This window comes from Grammomys surdaster, unplaced genomic scaffold, assembly GCF_004785775.1.
Source record: "Grammomys surdaster isolate TR1022 unplaced genomic scaffold, NIH_TR_1.0 170, whole genome shotgun sequence".
NCBI lineage: Eukaryota > Metazoa > Chordata > Mammalia > Rodentia > Muridae > Grammomys > Grammomys surdaster.
Genome location: NW_021604618.1, coordinates 7945218 through 7967827, shown reverse-complemented (window position 1 = coordinate 7967827; position 22610 = coordinate 7945218). Strand labels below are relative to the sequence as shown.

The 22610-nt window shown below is 47.6% G+C and overlaps 1 protein-coding gene across 1 annotated transcript in view; it reads left to right on the top strand.

Moving 5' to 3' along the window:
- The window catches only part of Nat10 (N-acetyltransferase 10), a 39879-nt gene that overhangs the window by 15508 nt on the left and 1761 nt on the right, over nt 1–22610 (top strand). The window contains exons 9-28 of the mRNA XM_028766910.1: nt 691–824; nt 1734–1827; nt 1949–2047; nt 5125–5261; nt 9753–9877; nt 10220–10370; nt 10895–10991; nt 11692–11808; nt 12525–12626; nt 12707–12781; nt 13334–13450; nt 14110–14243; nt 14442–14490; nt 16863–16959; nt 17045–17155; nt 18129–18301; nt 18780–18899; nt 19308–19406; nt 19988–20061; nt 20883–20966. Of these exons, the coding sequence (XP_028622743.1) occupies nt 691–824; nt 1734–1827; nt 1949–2047; nt 5125–5261; nt 9753–9877; nt 10220–10370; nt 10895–10991; nt 11692–11808; nt 12525–12626; nt 12707–12781; nt 13334–13450; nt 14110–14243; nt 14442–14490; nt 16863–16959; nt 17045–17155; nt 18129–18301; nt 18780–18899; nt 19308–19406; nt 19988–20061; nt 20883–20966 (2189 nt within the window). The remainder of the gene's footprint in view (nt 1–690; nt 825–1733; nt 1828–1948; nt 2048–5124; nt 5262–9752; nt 9878–10219; nt 10371–10894; nt 10992–11691; nt 11809–12524; nt 12627–12706; nt 12782–13333; nt 13451–14109; nt 14244–14441; nt 14491–16862; nt 16960–17044; nt 17156–18128; nt 18302–18779; nt 18900–19307; nt 19407–19987; nt 20062–20882; nt 20967–22610) is intronic.

Below are 22610 nucleotides of genomic sequence, written 5' to 3'. Positions count from 1 at the left end.
GCAGGATAGAAGTTACTAAATGCCACTAGGAGAGCTGGTGACAGTGGAAAGTTTGTGTCTTTTAGCACAGTGCATTAGTGTCCCAAGCTTATAAAAGGATCCTCTGGCTGCCGAGCTTACTGCAGGCTGTGGTGGATGTGGGTTGAAGCAGGACAAGTAACTATGAAGCTACTTGCTGTTCTTTATGATGGAGGTAGCTGGAGCAGGAGAGTGGCTATGAGCAGAATTGGAGGGGCTGTGAGGGATGGCTAGACTCTGTTTTGAAGGTGTCACCAAAGGAGATACCAGAAAGTCCGGGCTGGGTGAGAAAAATCCAGGGTATATTTAACACAGAGAGTTGGACAGTTAAAACTCTGGTGGGGAAGCTAGTAGGTAGAACTGTTTTCTATCAGCTTAACGTCTAAGATGTCTGTTGTGTAAATGGGGCTGTATATGAATGGTGTAGTACCTAAGAGTGTGGCACCTGGGGGAGAGGTCTGCAGTGGAGATAGGAACTTGACAGCCTTGAGGGTACTTTGGGTCTTGACAAGGCTGAGGAGCTGACCAAGGCATGTAAACACAGGCGCTGAGCAGGACTTTCTGGCCTGTAGGAATTGATGCTTTTTTCGTTGTCCTCAGTGTCAGTCTAACTTCTCCAGGATTGGAGGTAAGAGCCTTTCTGGGCATTCACATAATGCTGTCTTTGCACAGGCCAAAGCTGTCTTGAAATTCATTGAGGGGATTTCGGAGAAGACCCTAAGGAGTACTGTTGCCCTCACTGCTGCCCGGGGAAGGGGCAAATCTGCAGCCCTGGGCCTGGCTATTGCTGGGGCAGTGGCATTCGGGTAAGGGTTCCCCATGGGGAGTGTGCAGGATTTAAGTCAGGAACCTGGTTCCTCATCAGGGCTTGTCACCATGTGACTTCTGTCAGGGTCGTGGGTATTTGTCTGGAAGCTACAGCACTGCTTTTCTGGGTTACTAAGAGGCACACTGGGGCAGTACCAGGGCCCTTTTGTTTACTACTTAAGTTGAGCGAACACAAATGGAAAGAAAACCTCTCATCATGAGAGTGTCTGACCAGCTTTGGTGACTGCACAAATACAGGTGAAAGACGTTATGGCCTTGGTTGGTGGTGGGTCTTACTTGTTTTCCGTAAGGTATTTTCTGACCCTGGCCTGAATGATGGACCTACAACCATTGTCCTGCATGTGCTGTCTTCCCTGGTGATGCTTATAGAATTCTATGGGCGCTTTGTATGTGGATGAACCAAGGCCCAGGGAATTATGATTACCCAAGATCCTCCAGCAGGCTGCTGCTGGCAGAGCTTTGACCTTGGCCCCAGCACCATGTAGCTCCATAACGTCATAGTTTGAAAACCTCAGTCTAGCTAGTGGTGAGTGTGAGGCTGCCCTTCTGTCAGGACACTGGATCAGCAGCAGTGTGTGGGTTCTGCATGTGGACAGCTCTTCTTGTAGTCTGCCACTCAGTACCCTGACACTGATGAAGTAGCCCTGTGTCAGGGCTTGCTGCCAGCACACTGATAACCTGTTTGTCTTGATTTTGAAGAGGTGTATACTCAGGTCTTGGTTGCCTTCCTCTTCTCCCAAAAATGTCCTCACTCTGCTGTTATCTCTGGTTATCACTTGTGTGACAGAAGCAGCCAAAAATGATTCCTTAATTTTATTTGCTTCTTTAAAATGTCGTGAGTCTCTTAATTTCTGAACCACCTCCTCCATTTTTCTTTTGTTCTGCAGGTATTCCAATATTTTTGTTACCTCCCCAAGCCCAGATAACCTCCATACGCTGTTTGAATTTGTATTTAAAGGATTTGATGCTCTGCAGTATCAGGTAAGGAAGGAGTGTAGACCTTTGGCTTTAATGCTAGAGTTCAACCCATTAGTCTGGGATGCTTGCTTTCTCGGTAGTGATTCTCTGAAACTTGTCATGGGTTTGACTCTTTCTTCACCAGGAGCACCTGGATTACGAGATTGTACAGTCGCTGAACCCCGAGTTTAATAAAGCGGTGATCAGGGTCAATGTGTTCCGAGAGCACAGGCAGACTATTCAGGTGAGGCTCATCTCAGACCTGCTCTGCAGGCCTGCCAGGGTCCTGCTGTGTGGACCTAGCTGTGCGGTATTCGCCCACTTGTGTGACTGGTTTGCCCTGACCCACCAGTGGTTCGTGGGAAGCCTGTTGCAGATCTTCAGCACCCAGTGAGGATGGCGTTCAGGTCAACTATGGGGAAATGCATTGAGTTGGATTGAAAAGTCCAGTTTGTCTCTTTGACTGTGAAAGGAATGGGATTGCCAAAGAGTGAAAACAATGGTGGCTCTCACCAGTTCAGCTCTGAGACCTACATCCCCATTTCAAAGGAAAAGAGCTTTGCAGAGTGTGCTGCAGAGTGTGCTTTGTGGGTCTGCCAATGCCCTAGTTCCCTTTTAAACAGCATTTCGTAGAAAGCTCCACAGATCTCTGTAAGTAAGCCCAATTGCTGAAGGCCTCAGTGCTGTTCAGTCTCTGTGAGGCGTCTTGTGACAGGATTGCAGAGGCACAAGACTCACTGGCTCTTGCTGGACAGATTCATTGATTGCTTTTGAAGTTAGATTGGAATGGGAAGTGAGCCACGTGAACTTGGCAGTTTATGATCCTTGAATCTTATCTTATGCTTGCAGTGGCACCAAGGCAGATGGCAACACCCCTGATTATGCCTTTTGACTTTACCCTAGAGTCTCTGTTAGTTTTACTAGATTCTCCCCACCCCCCCCTTTTTTAAAAAAAAACAAAAAACCCAAATATTTTATGTGTGGGTTTATGACAGCATGTATGTCTTTGTACCACATACATGTCTAATGCCCTTTAAGATCAGAAGAGGGCACTAGATCCCTGGAACTGGAGTTGTGAGCTTCCATTGTGGATGCAATGAAACTGGGTCCCATGGAGGACCAGCTAGTGCTCTTCACTGCTGAGCCATCTCTGAAGCCCATGGGTCTTTTTTCTAGTCTCTTCCTTTTGGCCTTTTGTCTCATTGCTGCTTGATTCTCAGCTTGGGGGTGGGGAGGAGAAACTGCAGCTAGTGTGGGGCGGGTCTTGGGGCTAGGACAGGCTGTTGGGTCTGAGAAAGTGTGTCCTTCTAGCATGGAGATTGAGAAAAAAAAGAAGAGTATTGGGTTAAAGCCAGCCTGCTTCCTGGTGGCTGCTTTCTGCACTGCTTTGAAATGCATATTTAGTTAAGAATCAAGATGTGGGCCCCATTGAAGATTTGTGACCAGAATTAAGTAACACAGATCCCTCCCAGGTCGCCTCCAAATCAGCCCAGTGTTGCTTACTTTCTTACTAATGCTTCAGACCCATAGGAAAGCTCAGAGACCGTGCATGGCCAGCGTACATGGCCGGCATTCCCGCTGGCACAGTGCTGGCAGGCTCTCTTGCTGTGTGCCTATGTGCAGACATCCTGTACTGCCTGCCAGCTGCCCACCTTTTCAGTCTGCATCTTTTCGCCAGATCTCTAGATTGAGGCTTGCATGTCAGATTGACATACTGTCAAGTATCAAATGAGGTGCTAGAATTTGTGTTTGTTTTTATTTTCTAGAACCAGTATAGAGTTGTTGAGCTGTAGACTTAAGATGTGTAGATGTCTAGTTTTCTGTGATTTTTTCCAAATTCTTCTTTACAATATTTGTTACCTTCGTACCACTTTTTGGTTTGAGTTTTTAAGTCCTCACTCATGCTGGGTACAGTGCAACAACTGTTGAGTTTTTGTTTTCTTTGATTTCTCATTCACTGTCCTCCTGTCTCAGCTTCCTATGTGTACAGATTAAAGGTATGAACAATCACAGCAGTTTTTGTTGCTGTTGTTTGGTTTGGTTTGAGCCACAGTCTCCCTGCGTAACTCAGACTGACCTTAATTCACTGCGTAGCCCAGGCCAGTGTCAGATTCTCCTGCTTCAGCCCCTACATACTGGTGTAAGAGCTGTACAACCATGTTCAGCCTTTCTGAGAATTTGGGTTTTGCAATTTACTGACTTTTGAAATTGGATTATCTTTAATTTTGTTAATTGGTTATTCATATTGCCTCTGTGGCCTTTTAAAAACAGCAGAAAGCCCTAAAGAAACTGATGGATTGTTTATATACTTAAGGATGAGAATAGTGGGGAGGGGAGGGTTGACGGGTAATGGGGGTCGGAAGGACGTTGGATTTAGGAGAGAGGAGCTGCAGTCCAGGGTTACTTTTGGCTGCATAGGAAGCTTGAGGCGAGCTTGGGCTACATGGCAATCCCCTTGCTTTCCCTGACAAAAGGAGAAAGAGTAGTTGGAAGTTGCCTACCATACCAGAGGTTGGTGATGTCAGGGCAGAGAGGACAACTCAGACACTCAGTGCCATGTGCAGTAAGAGGTGTGCCACCTAATCTGAGGCTTCACTAATCCGAGGCTGAAGAAAATCATGAGATGGGAAAGTGGAATGCAGCCACTGTCAATCAATTCTGTAAGCCAAGCTATGGACAATATTTTTATATTACTATTTACCTTACTGTTTACACAGTAATTTTGCTTCTTCCTTAAGCAGCCATTGAGCAGGTATTTCCTAGTGTCTCTCTGTGTGTTGTGTTATGTGCATTTATGAATGTGTGTGTACAGATGAAGATGTTATGGAGGCCAGAGGTCTGCATAGGGTGTCCTCCTTGTTTGCTTAGGTTTTGAAGTAGGATCTCTCACTCACTGAACTTGAGTTCCCAGATTTGGCTGGACCAGCTGGCCAACAAGCCCCAGGCAGCTCACCTCTGTCTCCTGAGCATGGGGATTGTAGGTTTGTGTGCTGTGCTTTTATGTGAGTGTTGGGCGGGATCCAAACTCATACCCTCATGTTTGTGGAGCGAATGCTTTATTGACTGAGACATCTCCTCACTTGCTTCCCCGTTTTATAGAAAAAAAAAACAGGCTCTGTGAGATGCCATGGTCACGTAATCAGTGATTGAAGTGCCTGGTCCCAGGTGTCCAGCCTGAAACTCATTTCATTCTTGAGCTGCCAAAAGTAGAGAGTGGGAAGCTGTGGAAAGTATGGTGGACAGACAGGACTTTGATGCGTCCTCACCCGGATATTGTAGATTTAGAAGACTACATTTACAATCTCTATCTTTTCCCCATAGTACATCCATCCTGCAGATGCTGTGAAACTGGGCCAGGCTGAGCTGGTTGTGATAGATGAAGCTGCTGCTATTCCCCTCCCCCTGGTGAAGAGCCTGCTTGGGCCCTACCTGGTTTTCATGGCATCCACTATCAACGGGTAAGGTACCTGGGTGGAACTGTTTGTTACTCTTGTCTGTGACCTTGCACATTAATAGGAATGTAACGAATGTGACCTGGCCACGAAAAACTGTTTAGCATCAGTGAGTCTTTGGGACAGCCTTGTTCTCTCTGGGGGTTCTTCACCAGGAGCTACCTCATAAACTGTCGCTCCCCTCTGGCTAAGTGTGTCCTGAAGGACTGAAGAGTTCTGCTTAAAAAGTGCTGGCTAGCAATATCCTATGTCTTAGACTGTACCTTCTGTATCTTAGGATATAGAAATGTAATATTAAAATAGATATAGTTAGCATTAAAACAGGCTTATCCTGTCATTCTTAAAACTTTAAAATAGAGTTCATCTTGATATAGAAAAATCATAGAAAATAGGTAGCAAGCAAAAGAGAAAATGTCGGTGATAGAATACAGGCTTAGTGTCGCAAAGACCTAGCTAGAACCTAGAAAAGAAGTTTCAAAAAGTAGGTGCTGGGGAGATGGCTCTGTGTGTGAGAGTGCTTGCTTTGTTAGCTCCAGCAGCCACATAAAAAGCTAGACATGCTGTCACCCTAGCACTGGGGCAGGTGGTAGGGTTTGCGACCAGCCAGTTGGATCTGGAGAGCTCACCCTGCAGCCGTCCTGAATGGGGGTGGTGGTGTGGTGAGCATCTAGCTAGTGAGAGCCTGTCAAGATGACAAAGCTGAGAAGAATGCAGGAAGAAAACTCCCAAGAACTGCTTTGGTTTCCACATGTGTACACATGATCTAATGCACGCATACACCTGTATGCATGCTCCATAAATAGACCGCACACACAGATGGAAAGAAAAGTGCCTTCAGCCAACTCTGTAGGTGTTTTGTGCATGAGCTTGCTCTGTACACTTTTTTCTTTCCATTTATTTACTTATTCTGCTTGTTTTTGAGACAGGGTCTTAACTCTGTAGACTAGGCTGGCATTGAGCTCACAGATCTGCCTGTCTCTGCCTCCCAAGTACTGGGGTGGGAATTGTGTGTCTCCACACCTGACCTTTTTTCAAGTTTACATGTTGTTAATAGAGTATGTATTGTGAAGTCTCCCCAGGTCAATAGATACCTGTATTCAGTGAGGAGATTCCTATACAGAAGTCACATCCTCATGGAAGAACTCTGTGTTTCAGATTTATTATTAATGATTTCTTAACATCAAAAGTACTTACATAAAACTGATGTTTACCTTTGAAGACAGCTTTACTAAGACAAGCATTTTATATCGCTCACCCGTCACCCATGTTAAGTCTATAGTTGACAGTCACACCACAGTGTTCGTAACAGCCAGTTGGGCTTCCGTCCTCTGTAGCCTGGAGTGTACACAGCCCACTGCATATTTCTGCAAGGTGGCTTGTTCCAGGGTTCCAGAAAAATGGAATTGTAGTCTTTAGAAGACATTTTGAAAATTATATTTATTTGGTTTGCATGTGTGTGTGTGTACACGTATGCCATTGCAAGTGTGTAAAGGTTAGAGGACGCTTGTGGGAGTCTGTTTCCTTCTCTTACCACATGGGTCCCAGGGGACAAACTCAGATCTTCAGCCTTTGGGCCAGGTGCCTTTCTTTGCTGAGCCATCTAGCCACTCAGTGCGCAGTCTTCTGTGGCTGGCTTTTCTCAGTCCCTAGTGCTCTTGGGGCTCACTGTGGAGCTGTGCCAGTATGTCTTTCCTTACTGGGATGGGTGACGCTCTGCTGTTTGGAGGCGCCCTGCTAACTCTCTATGAGTGCATTCGGGTTCCGTTTATATGGAGATTTCTGTGTGGACTTGTTTTCAGTCCTTTTGGACACGTGACTGAGGAGTGGGGTTACTGGCTCAAGTGGAGACTGTAACCGTATGACATGTGGCAGATAGTTTTCCAGAGCAGCTGCACTATTTAAGTCCCAATGTTTCAATAACTTGTGGTTAAGCATGATCCAAAAAAGCTAAATGGGAAATTGAAGAAATAGTTTATGTTTTATATATAATTTGTATTAGACTATACTGTTAAAAATTATTACTAATTACTACTATTTGGTTACTATACCAAAATTTATAAGTTAAACTTTATCATTGATGCATATATAGGAAAACCATGGTATGCATATGGGATTCAGTTGGAGCTATGGAATGTTCCCCTCTGCTGAAAGGGGTGTACTGTGTGAGGATTCTGAATTTTCCACTTATGTATTTTGATCATGGTGGATATTTCTGCTGACTCTGAAGTAATGTCTCACTTGGCTTTGCATTTGCTTTGCCCCAATAATTCATCCTTTTCTTTTCTCTGTCTCCTCCTTCCATCCCACCTTCTCTCCCTCCCTCTCTCCCTCTCTCCCTCTCTCCCTCTCTCCCTCTCTCCCTCTTTCCCTCTCTCTTATAATGGAGATTGAACCTAGGCCCTAGCACATGCTAGGTCAGCACTCCACCACTGACTTAGGCTAGGCTACTCTGTTTATTTTGCTGATTAAGTTATTTGTCTTTTTATTATTTATTATTGAGGTGCAAGATTTGTATTCTAGGCGCAAGACCCTTCTCCAATGAAGTATTTACAAAAATTCTCTTTCATTTCATTAGTTTTTCTGCTTTGGACAACATCTTTTCAGACATGAAAGTTTAAGTTTTGCTGCTTATATTTATTCATGTATTAAAAAAACTTTTTTTCATTTATTTAGTGTGTGTGTGTGTGTGTGTGTGTGTGTGTGTGTGTGTGTGTATGTTGTAGTGCATGAGTGGAGGTCAGAGGACAACTTACCAAAGTTCTCCTGTGTGCTAGCTCCAGGGACTGGTTTCTGGTTGTCAGGTTTGGTAGCAAGTGTCATTACCTGCTGGCGTGAATTAATTAGTTCATGATGGTTCTGTCTAGAGACCAGCCTTTAGGAGTCAGTGCTTTTTACCATGTGGGTCCCAGGGTTTAATCCTCGGTCACTAGGCTCAACAGCAGGTGCTCTCCCCACTGAGCCGTCTCACTGGCCCGGATCAGAGGCTCATGTTTATGCTGTCACTCTTGCCTTATATCAGTCACCTTTTCGTTTTATTTACTTTAATTTTTTAGATCTATTTTATCTTACATGTATGAGTGTTTTGCCTGCATGCCTGTCTGTGCATCATGCACACGTCTAGTCCCTTCAGCAGTCAGAAAGATGCTGTCAGGTACCCTGGATCTGGAGTTACAGATGGTTGTAAGCCACATATGGGTACTGAGAACTGAACCCAGGTGCTCTGCAAGACCAGCAAGTGTCATTCATTAGTCTCTGAGCTGCCGCCACAGCCCTGTGTTTTATTTGTTATCTGCATGTGTGTATGTGCAGGTGTGAGCAGCTGCAAATTAGGTCAGAGTAGCACCTCAGGTATTAGTTTAGCCTTCTGCCTTGTTTGAGATGGTCTCTTGTTTGTTGTATACCAGGCTAGCTACCTCTTAAGCCTCCAAGGATTCTCCTGCCTTTGCCTCCTATCTTGTAGGAACATGGGATTCTGGACACATACTATCAAGCCTCCCTTTATGTGAACTCTGGGCTTCCAAACTCAATCTTGTTTTCATGGCAAGCGTTTTACTCATTGAATCATGTACATAGCCCTACCTCACCTCTTAGGTAAAAATAGTAAAAAGAATCACTTGGCGGGACATTGGAGAGATGGCCCAGTGGTTAAGAGTACTGCCCTCTCTTACAGAAGACTCATTTCCATTTCCAACATCTACATGGCTGTTCAAAACTATTTGTAATTCCATTTTCAGAGGATCTAATGCCCCCTTCTGGTTTCAGTGGGCACCAGCTATGCTGTGGTACACATGTATACATGTAAACAAAATACTTACACACATAAAGTAAAAGCAAATAAACCTAACAAAAGAATCACTTGAGTGGTGGATTTGTTTGATTTTGATTTCCCATGTGGGAAAAGGTCTCCGTTCGTGTCTTCATATAACTTCTGTTAGCACCAACCATTAGACTGTGTAGCATTGCTTCAGTCTCACTGGCTAAATGCCTCATTGACATCATCTTTCAGGCCTTATTTTCAGATCACAGTTCTATGAAGTGTATAGGACAATCCTTTGGGGATGAGGCTTAAAGAGATCCAGGTCTCCACCCAAAGATACTTAATTCACATGAGGGCTTGAATCTGAGCCTGAATACTTCTTTTTTTTTTTTTTTTTTTTTTGGTTCCACGAGGGGAGGTTTATTAAGAGAGTGGGAGAGCAAGAGGAGAGAGAGAGAGAAGTAGAGAGGAGTAGAGGCCGGCCATGACCACGTGGAGAGAGGGGGGAAGGGAAGGGGGGAGGGGAGACAACCTGCAGGTGCTGGGTTGAGAAGCCAAGAGCGCCTGAATACTTCTTATCCAAGTCACATCTTGGTTCATCTCCTAGGGCTCTTCCTTGGGACATTTGTGTGCCATACTAGATGTTCCGATGAGAGAGGCTGTCTTGGTTTCATCTGGCTGTCTCTGCACGGAGAGTAGATTGGGGACCTTATGTTTGACTGCTTTTCTCTTTCTCCTAGCTACGAGGGCACTGGCCGGTCACTGTCCCTCAAACTCATTCAGCAACTCCGTCAGCAAAGTGCCCAGAGCCAGGTCAGCACCACTGCTGAGAACAAGACCACAACCACAGCCAGACTGGCCTCAGGTACCTAGCAGGCCTCTTACCATCCTGCCCCAGGACCTCATGGAAGTACTAAAACTTGATGCTGTCTGAGAGTCCTAGGAGATGACAGCTCTCCTGAGAGGACCTGTAGCCCAGTGGCCATGGCTTGGGTCTTTAGATCCCTGGGGCCTTTTTGGTCCTACTCTTAAAACATGGGTAGGGTATGTTGACTTGTTGATAAATATTCAACTCAAAATACCTTAAATCACCCAGTTGACATTCCTGAGCCACAGATATATGGACATCGTGTCACAGATAAAGTGCAGTATTTTTATTGTTGTTAGATGCTGTGTGTTGAGTAATCATATGTGTTGTCCCTGACAGCTCGGACATTGCACGAGGTTTCCCTCCAAGAGTCAATCCGATACGCCCCTGGGGATGCGGTAGAGAAGTGGCTGAATGACCTGCTGTGCCTGGACTGCCTCAACATCACCCGCATCGTCTCTGGCTGCCCCTTGCCTGAAGCCTGTGAGCTGTATCCTCTGTGTCTCACTGGCTCTGTGGGGCTGAAGCTGTTAGAGAAAGGAGTTTGGGCTGGGTACAGTGACTTATACCTGGAGTCCTTGCCCCAGTTTGGGAGGCTGAGGCAGGAGGACACTGTGGACCCACCATTTAGGTCCAGCTCAAGTGAAACAGCAGGCAATGGAATCCCTGCCTTTTTAATTTGAAACAGGGTTTCTCTGTGTAGCCCTGGCTGTCCTGGAACTCACTCTGTAGACCAGGCTGGCCTCTAGCAGAGATCTGATTGCTTCTGCCTCCAAGTGTTGGGATAAAAGGCATGCACTACCACCACCTGGCAAGATCTTGCCTTTAAAAGAAGTTTTTGTTGTTGTTTTGTTTGTTTATTTTTTTGAGGAACATTTTCTCAGGTTTCTCCACTGTAGTTTCTATGTAGGATACTGGACTTCTATTCCAAAGCTGGGGGAAATCTGCATTTTTTCTGGTGTATCTTCTTTTGAGTTCCCTGTAGTTTATTTTTGTTGCTTAACTCCAGACCAGCTACTATGTTAACAGAGATACCCTCTTTTGCTACCACAAGGCCTCTGAAGTTTTCCTCCAGCGGCTCATGGCTCTCTATGTGGCTTCTCATTACAAGGTGACTAATTTGCTGTGACATGCCCTTGAGCAGGGAGCAGTCCTCACATCTTCCCACCCCTCTTGCTACTCAGGGTTCCAGGTGGCCATTCCTCTGGGACTACAATGTGGCAGGGCCCACAAAGATGGCAGGGCCCAGTGATCTTACTGGAGAGGTCATGGTTCCCAGTAAAGCGTGTGTGGGAGCCTGTGAGTGAGAGCTGGAGGGTGGGCAGTGCTGCCCATCTCGAAGGGCAGCTTGTACTGGTGAGCTTAGGGTACTGAAACCCAAGAGAGAGCGGCAGGCTGGACGGCTGCTTCCTGAGTGTGTAGGGAAGGTAGCATGTTCACAAACAGCCCTTGATGGGAGGCTAAAGAGTGGGTGTTAATTATGGTGGCATGCTTTCCTGAAATAGCAGTCAGCCTTTTCTCTGGAGAAAGCTCACTTCTCAGTTGTGAAGTAAATAGTGTCAAATAACTACTGCTCCACGACCTCAGTGTTGCTCGAGAGAAGAAAAGACAGTAGGTGTTGGAGGCTCAGTCTCACTGTAGCCATTGTGAAGAGTCACCTTGTCACAGTGACAAAAAGCACTTTGCTAGGTGTCCAAGCCTCGCTTGGCTTTGGAAAAGGCAGAGAACTGCAATCACCATTGATTCCCAGTCAGGTCTGTGAGTGAATTACTGTAGGCATGCATCCCACTGACCCATGTGTGTGCCCACAGAACTCTCCCAACGATCTGCAGATGCTCTCGGATGCGCCTGCTCACCACCTCTTCTGCCTTCTGCCACCTGTGCCCCCTACCCAGAATGCCCTGCCTGAAGTGCTTGCAGTTGTCCAGGTACAGAGCAGAGAGAAGCATGGTGCGGCATTGGTTTGGGGAACTACCAGGCATTAGTGTGGCCAGGGAAGCTAAGTTGTTAGGCCCTGACTTGGATCTAGGTGGGTGGGTCAGTTGAGGCAGGTGATGGTATACACTGGAGAGAAAGCTGGATAACAGGCAACATTAGCTTATTTCTGTTTATTGCACACATGAGTAGTGTAAACTTAAAGGCTACATGGAGAAAGATGTTTATCACCTGGCGTGCATGCACGTGTGTATGTGTGTGTGCGCGCACACCTGTGTCATTTTTTTTCTTTTCCATAAACTTGGGATTATAGATGTCATACTTGGAGTGTGTCAGTGTTCACAATGTACTGCATAGTGCTTTATTACATGTTTATATAGTATTTGTCTCACCGCATTTCTGTCACAGACTCGAGTTCTTTGGAATTTGTGCTGCTCCATATATAGCTGTGTGTATCCTGTGTCTTAACTGATGTGTGTTTAAGTGATACATTCCTCTTGACCTCTGTCTTTTGGTCTTGGGGCTGGAGGATGTCAGTAAGTTCATAGTAACCTGCCACATACTAATGAGGTCTCGTGTAGTCAGTGTGGAGCCTGAACCCAGGATAAGAAACAACGCTTAGAAAACTGGTGGTTTGGGGATCTGTCTCGGATGATGAGGCTTGGGATCTGGAGCTAGAGCATGCCTTCCTTGCCTTGGTTTCCCCTAGGTGTGCCTTGAAGGAGAGATTTCTCGTCAGTCCATTTTGAATAGCCTATCTCGAGGCAAGAAAGCTTCCGGGGACCTGATTCCATGGACAGTGTCAGAACAGGTGAGGGAGGGGCTGCCCCTGCATGTCTGACTGTCAGAGGTTGTTTGTGTTGCTAAGTCACTGGTTTGTGTCTCCCACAGTTTCAAGATCCAGACTTTGGAGGCCTTTCTGGTGGACGGGTTGTTCGAATTGCTGTTCATCCAGATTATCAAGGGGTAACATGTCCTCTCTTCATTTAAACCTTGTGTGCTGCTGTTCAGTGGACTCCTGGCAACCCTTAGGGCAGTTGTACCTATCTGTCTGGATAAAAAACTGGATACACTAGTGACATTTTAGGTGTACTCTACTGGGGAGAATTTAGCCAGAGCTTGTGGGTGGGCAGGAGACAAGGTTGTTGGTGTATACTCCTTTCCCTGTGTTAGAACATAGGACTTGTTGAACCACATTGTTTTTCTGTAACTGCCTTCTGTCACTTTGAAAGCCATACTGAGGAGAGTCAGCTGCGGAAGCATCCCTTTCTGACAGTGCCACAGCTATCCTTAGATCTGGGTTGCAAGTGGGTTGTGGTTGAAGGGCTAGACTAACCTAGGAACCACGGCCCCACTGTGTTTGGTGCCAGAGCCAGCTTTGACTGCACTGGGTTTTATTGGTAGCTTTTTTCCAAAGGCAGTTTGACCAGGAGTAAGTGCTTTAGAAGCAAGGCAGAAGTAGCTTAACCAGACTGAGATTGACTCTTCCCTCTGCTGTGTTCTTGTGTGTGCTCACAGATGGGCTACGGCAGCCGAGCACTGCAGCTGCTGCAGATGTACTACGAAGGCAGGTTCCCTTGTCTGGAGGAAAAGGTCTTGGAGACACCACAAGAAATCCGCACCGTGAGCAGTGAGGTAACAGTGTTCTGGCAAAGCCCGAGTCCTGGGTCTGAGGATGGTTCTCTGGGCTCGTCTCCATTTGGGCAGCCAGCCACTTTCTGTAGCTTAACACTGTAGAGACTCTCAGCCTTGTCACCAGTATCATCTGCTGCTGCAGCAGACACTCTGAGAGTAAACATGGCTTACTAGCCTGCAGGTGTGCTGCCTTGCAAGCTGGAGAACTTCTCCCTGCCAGCCTCTTTCAGCATTAGCCCACATTGCAGAGTCCCACTTTGCCTTGCTTGAGGCTGCCTGCACTAGTGACTGGCCTTCACATGCATGTCTTTGGTGTTTGTGTAGGGTGCCCATGCTTGTGGGCTTTGACTTACAGCAGACTCAGGAGGGTTACTCTCCAAGGTCTCAGGGGTGCCAGGTGACAGAACCAGTTTCATGCTGCATTTTCAGAACCCTGCCTCTGTCCCTTCTAAAGTGTATTAGGCATTGCTAAACTGGTGGCCTTTCCCTGCGTTCGATCTTGGGAACTCAGTAATTCCACTATGCTTCAGCCTGCCCCCGTGGTGGTCACTGGACTCTTGGGTCCTGTTTGAAAGTTTGTTTTGTTGTGTGGTGTACTGCATGGCTTGAGACCACCGTTAGCCTCTTGCTTTGCTAAGGGAATAATGTCTTCTTCTTAGGCCGTCAGCTTGTTAGAAGAAGTTATCACTCCCAGGAAGGATCTGCCTCCCTTACTCCTCAAGTTGAATGAGAGGCCTGCAGAGCGCCTGGATTACCTGGGGGTCTCATATGGGCTAACCCCCAGACTCCTCAAGTAAGTGCCTACCTGTCCTCTGGCGCCGGCCCATGGCCGTGGATGAGGACAGTTCTGGGGGTGGTGTCTCCCTTTGTAGCTGGGGTCTGTGTCGCTGTCTACTGCCTCTTGCTCTTCCTGTCCCTCTGCCTTCATTTCTCAGCTGCTTCCAGGAGGCATAAATGGTGACCTCCCCCTCCCCCCACCCCCCTTTTGTAGGTTCTGGAAACGAGCTGGATTTGTTCCTGTCTATTTGAGACAGACCCCAGTAAGTGAGGCTTTGGGTAGAGGAGGGGTTGGGGTTGGGTTTGCAGTTGGCACAGAGCCTCGGCTCCTCCTGGCTGTACCTTGGGCAGGTGTTTCTGTATTTGTCGAGGTGTTACTCTGATGGACAAACAGCTATCCTCTTTCGGATGCAGGTTGGTACAGAGTAGTTCCTTCTTGACACTTGGCAGGTCTGGAGCATCCTTGGCCTTGTGCTTCATTTTAACATGGCAGGGGTACACACGGACTGATTTGTCAGATTGTAGATTCAGTCCTGCAGGCTGGAGCTTTGTTAAGTTTGTAAAATAGAACTGAGTTTTATTGGTTTCTGAAGGAGAGAGTTGTGTAGCAGATTATTGGGGGGGCGTGGGAAGCAGCCATGAGTTCCAGGATGCATTTAGTGCCTGTGGGGAAGCAGCCAGTGCGTGAGGAAGCCTGAATCCTGTTTTCTAACAGGTAGAAACAGCAAGCAGTGGACTACACTGGCGCACCTCATGGTGCCAAGTGCTGGTTGTAGCATAGTGGCCTGGCCTGCAGCTTAAAGCTGAACCAGATGACTGGAAGGGACCAGGACTGAAGAAGGTGGTGGGGATAGAGATAGATGGGGAGAACGCCACAGCATTCTCATTTTTTTTTTTAAATTTATTTATTTATTATGTATACAGTGTTCTGCCTGCATTTATACCTGCAAGCCAGAAGAGGGTGTTAGCTCCCATTACAGATGGTTGTGAGCCGCCATGTCGTTACTGGGAATTGAACTCAGATCCTCTGGAAGAGCAAACAATGCTCTCAACCTCTGAGCCACCTCTCCAGCCCAGCATTCTCATTTGTAAATGAAACTTTGAAGCTCTCTAGTTCTCCACACAACAGAACACAGGAGAGATTTCTTGGTTTTCGAATAGGACCCTAAGAGTGCAGCATTGATCATTGTAGGTACTCCGCACAACTCCTACAGACATCGGCTCCGGGTCCACAGCACTTGGCATCTCCGTGTAGCATGTACTTGGTGAATGGATGCATACTTAGGAGCTGCTGACATCACATAAAGCAGGAAGGCAGGTGGCTACCGGATTTGCCAGGACTGGTGTTCTGAGTAGAGTAGGCTTGGTACGGTTGGAGATAATGGAAGGTGGAGATAGAGGCATGAGTAGACATTCTTTCCCAGAGGGGAAGGGAGCAGAGAGCAAGATAGCTGTGGGTGTGCATGAGGAGGACATATCGGGTGGAAGATTCTTGATCTTTGTTCACTGTAGAGATTATTTACAGGGAATGCAGACAGAGAGGGCTGACTGCAGGGGTTCAGGCTTTGTGGCGGTTAGGATGCTGAAACCCAGCATTTAGAGGCCTGCCAGCAGCTTCTCCCTCACTCCAGGAGGGTAACGGGGAGTGTGAGCACAGCAGTCAGATGGTGAAGATGTCCAGTACTTCTGTTTTCGAGGCCCACAGTGCTGAAGGGACCAAGGACGTGTCTTGGAAATTGCAAATCTGGTATTCAAGTTTGGTGATGAATATCCATGTGAAGTCTGACGTGTGACACTGGAGACTTACATGTGGCCAGGCAGGGAGCAGAGATGGGCTCATGCCTGTCTGCAATTTGATTAAGGATTTAAGATATTTCTGTATCCTCTCATGTGCAAAAACTACAGAGATGTATGTTTGATAGTGTAGTACTGGACCCTCTAGCTCCTCAAACATCAGGCAAGCACTGTACTAAATGAGCTACACCTAGACTTGTCCAGATAGACAGATAAGCTCAGCAGTTGCTTGCAGGCAGGATGTAAATCTGTGAGCCACAGATAGGCCATAGGCATCCTGTGTTCTTATCCCTTGACCTGCTTGCTCTGACCTATTGCTGCCATTAGGTGCTGTCATGCAGTCCTGAGAACTTATGTCGTAAAAAGTCCAAAACTCTGTAACCTTTCACCATGTCATCCCTTAGTGAAGCTTGAAGCATCAAGAGTCTGAGGCCAGCATGGGCTACATAACAAGACTGTCTCTTACACAAAGCATGTGTAAACATACTGGCTGCTGGCTGGGAGCCTGAGTTTGTTGGGAAATTTCTGCTTTATAAGGACCAAACATTCACTGACAGGATGAGAGAGGGGTTGAAGCCTTTGTGGCCCTGACTTCAGAGTCTACTTGAAAGGAGTGGGTGTGGAGCAGAAGTCGGGCCTGACCCAAAGACCTGCTGGGCATGCTCGAATCCCATGGTCTCTTAGGAGGCTGCCTTACCATGTGAGCCCTAGAAGCCATGTGTGAAGTGAGCCTGTGGGGCCAGGGTGGGGGCACCACGCCCTTCTCTGCACACTTGTCCTGTAGCACCAGGGGGAAGCTCTGAGAAGGAAGTTGGTGCCAAGCAGTAATGTTGTCCCCTAGAACGACCTGACTGGAGAGCACTCCTGCATTATGTTGAAGACACTGGCCGATGAGGACGAGGCGGAGCAGGGAGCTTGGCTGGCAGCATTTTGGAAAGGTAGATGCTAGAGGAGTGGAGGGGGACAGTGAGGTGACAGGCTAGGGCACCTGCAGACTGCTAACTGCCTGGCTGTGCCCTGCAGATTTCCGAAGACGGTTCCTGGCCTTGCTGTCTTACCAGTTCAGCACCTTCTCTCCTGCCCTGTCTCTGAACATCATTCAGAACAGGAACATAGCAAAGTCAGCCCAGCCAGGTGAGCTTCACCCCAGCAGCTGAGGGCTGCCTCCTGTTCCCAAGCCTCTCTCCTGCCCATGCTGTGCCTGGATTTCAGGTCTAAGAGAAGGTCATTCAGTGGTTAGCTGTGGAACCTGATTGAAACCTAGGCTCTGAGGGGAGCGAGCTCCGTCTCTGGGGCTCTGTGTTCACGTATTTTTGAAATCGCACCAAGACTATGTCATTGGCCATCTGTGACTAGTATGTAGAAGAGCTATGTACTATAAAGCTGTATGGGTTTATAAAGCTAGAAAGCATATAAATCATTGTTTAGTTGGATGAAAATTTTAAAATTGTGTAAGAGGTCATTAGTGGTCATTTGGTTCTATGAACAGTTACATTTATATATATTTTTATGTGTATATCTGTGACTACGTACACGTTCTTATGTATATATTTACTTATGTCTTGTGGGCTGTATTTTGATGGGAAAATCTGGATTCTTTGAGCTGGGCAGAACACGTACTTCAGTAAGATAACCCTGGAGGAAGAGTGACAAACGGGGAAGGTGGAGGTGTGTCCTTGGACTGTTAGGACATGGTGGGGATGGGGGTTGGGAAGGAAGGGGGGGTCTTTCTTTGGCCCAGCATTGTGGTGGCTGTCTGCACGCCAGCCCGGGATTATATTATTGGTAGCAGGGTATCGTAACACCACATTTACTTAGAGATTTATGTGTAGACTTGTTTTGCCTGCATGTGTGCATTTGTAGCATGTGTGCCTGGTGCCTGTGGAGGTCAGAGGGCATCAGATCCTCTAGAAGTGGAGCTATTGTTGGTTGTGAATTACCACATGTGCGTTCTGGGAACTGAGCTTAGGTTCTCTGCAAGAGCAGCAAGTGCACTTAACTGCTGAGCCACCCGTCCAGCCCCTTCCTGGATGGCTTTGTGTGCTGGGTACTTTCCTGTGAGGGCTGCAGAGTGCCCTGACTGCTGGGGCTCTTGTTGCCTGTGCAGCCCTGGGCCGGGAGCATCTGGAGGCACTCTTTCTCCCCTATGACCTGAAGCGGCTGGAGATGTACTCTCGGAACATGGTCGATTATCACCTCATCATGGACCTCATCCCAGCCATTTCCCGCTTGTACTTCCTGAGCCAGCTCGGGGACCTGGCCCTGTCGGCTGCCCAGTCGGTAGGTCACCTGGGACCCCACGGGGGACAAGAGAGGTCAGTGGAGCTGTCGGTGCTGGGCCCTAGATGAGTGCTTGGAAGAGCTTTGTGCCTTCAGCCTTGGCAGAGCTGATGGGTGGCTCATGCTCACCCTGCAGGCGGAGGTGACAGTGTAGCTGTCCTGTCAGCAAGCAGACTGCTACACTTTGGACCCACCTTTCCCTGCCACCATGCTGCCTTAGCAGAAGGCCGGGCTGTCCTGGACTCTGGATGTATGTGGTTTTTTGTGAAGTGGGTGTTTTTCAGGACAGTGTGAGCTAGAGTGCATTTTAGGAAGGAGTGTTCCTGGTACCTTAGTAACAGGATGGGAGAGAAATGCCAAGAAAACCCTACCACTGACCTCTGAGTTCTGCTTCATCAAAAGAGGCAATTCCAATCTAGGCTATTTTAACAGGCAAGACTGTCTTAGAAACCAATCCAACTGATTGTCCTTTCTCCAGGCTCTTCTCTTGGGAATTGGCCTACAGCACAAGTCTGTGGATCAGCTGGAAAAGGAGATCGAGCTACCCTCAGGCCAGTTGATGGGGCTTTTCAACCGGATTATCCGCAAAGTTGTGAAGGTAGTAACCTTGGTCCATGGGCAGGATTTTGGTCTCTTTCCTGTAACATAACACATTCACTCTTTGTTTATAATAAGTACTAAAACTTAGATGTATTTGCTGCAGATCTACACACACACACACACACACACACACACACACACACACACACACACACGGCTGGGGTGGGGGAGGGGGAGTAGGGGGTGGAGTGTCAGTCAGTGTCTGAACTGGATTCCTTCCTAGAGATCCCACTGCTGGGCTTTGTATACACTCGGCCTGTTTCTATGTGATCAGCTGTGTTCCTAACATCTGGAGCATTGCTTTGAATACTTTTTTTAAAGACACTAAGTGCCCTGTTGAAGAGTGAGTGACAGACCTTCGCTTCTCCTGCATCTTTTCTTTCTTCCTGTTGTGTTATCTTTGTAGCTGTTCAATGATGTGCAGGAAAAAGCTATTGAGGAGCAGATGGTGGCAGTGAAGGATGTGGTCATGGAGCCCACAATGAAGACCCTGAGTGATGACCTGGTATGTCCCTGCTTTAGAGGTTCCTTTTGTGTTTCCCTTTGGCCACTGTTAGCCTGCAAATCTAGGCCACCCTCCTCCTGTGCTTCAGAGCTGTCCTGCAGGCTGCAGGTACTGATGCATGCCTTGCATTCCTGTATTCTCAGGCTGAGAGGCAGGAGAGTTATTCAGCTCAAAGCCAGCTTGAGCTGCTGTTTAGAGAATTTCAGGTCAGCCTGGGCTACAGAACAACTGAAGGAACAGGTCCTTTGCACTAACTTAACTAAGTGGCAATCTGTAGGTCCAAGCCAGTGTGGCCCTTGATTTGTGCCTCTACTGAGTGTGCGTGTGCGTGTGTGTGTGTGTGTGTGTGTGTGTGTGTGTGTGTGTGTGTGTGTAGGAACCTCGAGGCTGTGAATGGAGACATTGGTTTCTCTTTTGATGTTTTTCCAAATGTGTATTTTATAAGTGTGCGTACTGTCAAACTGTAGTAGCTGCTCCTAGTGTTCTGAGTGGACCTCAGAAGGAAAGGTTTCCTCCTTGTTGATGCCCTGACCTGCTTCTCCTCCTTTTTGACCCCTGCTCTCTCTGGCTGTGGACCACAGGATGAAGCAGCAAAGGAATTCCAGGAGAAACACAAGAAGGAAGTGGGGAGACTGAAGGACATGGACCTCTCTCAGTAAGCCCCTCCTCCTCTCAGGGAATCTGTTCTTCCCCAGCCTGCATGGCCTGCTGAGTCTGCTTGGGGTGTCCTACCACACACCCCACAGGCTCAGAACTGTTACAGAAGTACCACGGCTGAGACCTCATAATCTGTCCTTCCCAGGATCCCAGAGTTCTTGTCGTCACTTCGGGTTTGTGTTACTCTCAGGCCCCTCCAGGAAGGGGATGCTGAGCAGAACCACTTCCACCTTGAACAGTCCCTTCCTCGTATTTGCCTTTTTTCTTGTGTTCCTTTTGAGCGTCACTTGTGATGTTTCCTCTCCACCCACCCAAGGTTGACAGATCTGACAGTCCAGAGGGAGGTCCTTTACCTCGTAACTCTAGGCCAGAAGCCACAGATCTTGTCCGCAACCACATCATTGGTGACGATGATTGAGCAGATGGGGTGGCCGTGAGGCCATTGCAGGGTATCAAGCTGGTTTCTATTTGATGTACCAAGACTGCTTTATCTGAAAGAAGTAAGAGGTTGCAGAGTAGGTAGGCGGAGGCTGGCAGGGCAGGGGCTGAAGTCCGATTGAGGACAGTGGTGGCAGGCCATGGTAAAGGTAGCTGTGGCAGACTGCCTTCCTACTGGCCCCTGGTGGCCCCTTTTCCTCCACTCTTGATGTGACTCTTCTATCCAGTGGGACTACACCTGGCCATATGCCCGTCACCTTCTCTGCAGCTGACATGCTAGTGCACCTCTGGTGTCTCCTGGGGTGGGCATCTTGTCACTTTCTTATTTTCTTTCAAGCAGTCTCTCTTCTGACAGGCTTTGACATTCCTCTCTTCTTGCAGATATGTAATCCGTGGGGACGATGAAGAGTGGAATGAAGTTTTAAGCAAAGCAGGGCAGAATGCCTCCATCGTTAGTTTGAAAAGGTAAGGAAGGGCCTGGTATTCCACACAGCAGGGCTTTGAAGCTGTTCCTGGGAAGCAGGAGGCGGGAACAGATGCCGAGGGAAGTGTCACGGTTCTCTTTTGAGTGCTCTGGTTGCACACCTATAAAGCAGGCAGCATCCTAGGTGGGTGTCTCTCTCCTGTACTCAGCGACAGTGAGGACAGGGCCAGAGTTGGGCCAGGTGTGTCCACTGCAGAGCCTGCCATGTGAGCCACCTTGTCCTTCCTTCAGGCCAGCAGTTCTCAAAATCCTTAGTCTTAGAGTCTTTATGCCTTAAAAAGACAGGACTTCTTTATGTGGCTCCTTTTTGTAGCTACTTCCCATGACAAAAATGAAAAACCGAGAAACTGAAAACCATTTGTTTGAAACGAATAATTGTATGGGTTTGGATTTAAGTTTTGGTTTTTTTTTTGTTTTGTTTTGTTTTTTCTGTTTTTTTTTCTTTTCTTTTTTTTCTTTTTTCCTTGCTGGCGATCAAGCCCAGGGCTTTATATATTGCTAGGCAAGTCTTTCACCATCCAGCTAAGTCTTGAGACCCAATTTTACTTTGGCCAGTCTCATTCATCTCTGGCATACTGGGCCAGAGCCAGCTTCTGGTGTCTGCCTCTCGTTCTTGTGGTGCCCTCATGCTGTGCCCTCTGAGAAACAATATATGTAAGAGACAGTGGAAAGGGCAAGGAAAGGATCAGTATTAAAATAGTTTTGACTTCCTTTGCCACCTCAGGCATCCTGAGGTCATTGAACACCGTTTCTCCAATGTCTGCTCTGCAAAGTAATGCATTTGCATATAGCAAATGCTAGATCTTCCTCAGGACTAGCAGGAGACCACCTGTGGCCAGAGCCTGTACACGTGAGGCTAGCACGGCCACTTGGGGCTTGTGGGAAGCAGAATTGTTAGTTAGCATTGTCATAGTTACCAATGTGCTTCCCAACGAGTATATAACGTGGAATGTTCAGGAACATTCTTTGTGTGATGAATCCAGAAAGTCAGGTATTGCCCCTCTATCTCCTTACGTCACTCCAGGTCTTTGAGGGCTCTAGTGCTGATGGTAGCCACATCTTCCAGGACCCTTCTGGCCAGCTGTCAGTGTGTCCTCTGGTTTGAACAGTGTGACAAATGCATTAGGCTCCCCCATGCTTTGGCTATGCCAGTGGTTTTGACTGTCACAAAAGGCCTGGGGATACACCTGCTGTGGAGAATCCTGGCTCTGAGCTCTGCAGAGTGAGCCTGACCCTCAGCTCCCACTGCGACTGCTGCCTGAGTCCTGCTAACCCACATGGCCTGTGCTTTCCTCAGGCTGGCTTTTTTTGTTTTTTATTTTTTTATTTAAGATTTTAATATTAGGAGTGTTTTGCCTGCATGAAGTGTGTATGTGTGCACCATGTGTGTGCCTGGTGCCTGAGGAGGCCAGAAGAGGGCATTGTGTCCTCTGCAGCTGGAGCTTTAATAATTACAAGCTACTGTATGGGCAGTGGGAACTGAATCCCGATCTTCTGCAAGAGCCGTGCTTTGAGCCGTGCATACTGGTGCACGTCTTTAGTCCTAACACTCAGGAGGCAGGGGCGGGGGCAGAGAGGAGAGGCAGAGGGGCAGAGAGGCAGAGGGGCAGAGGGGCAGAGAGGCG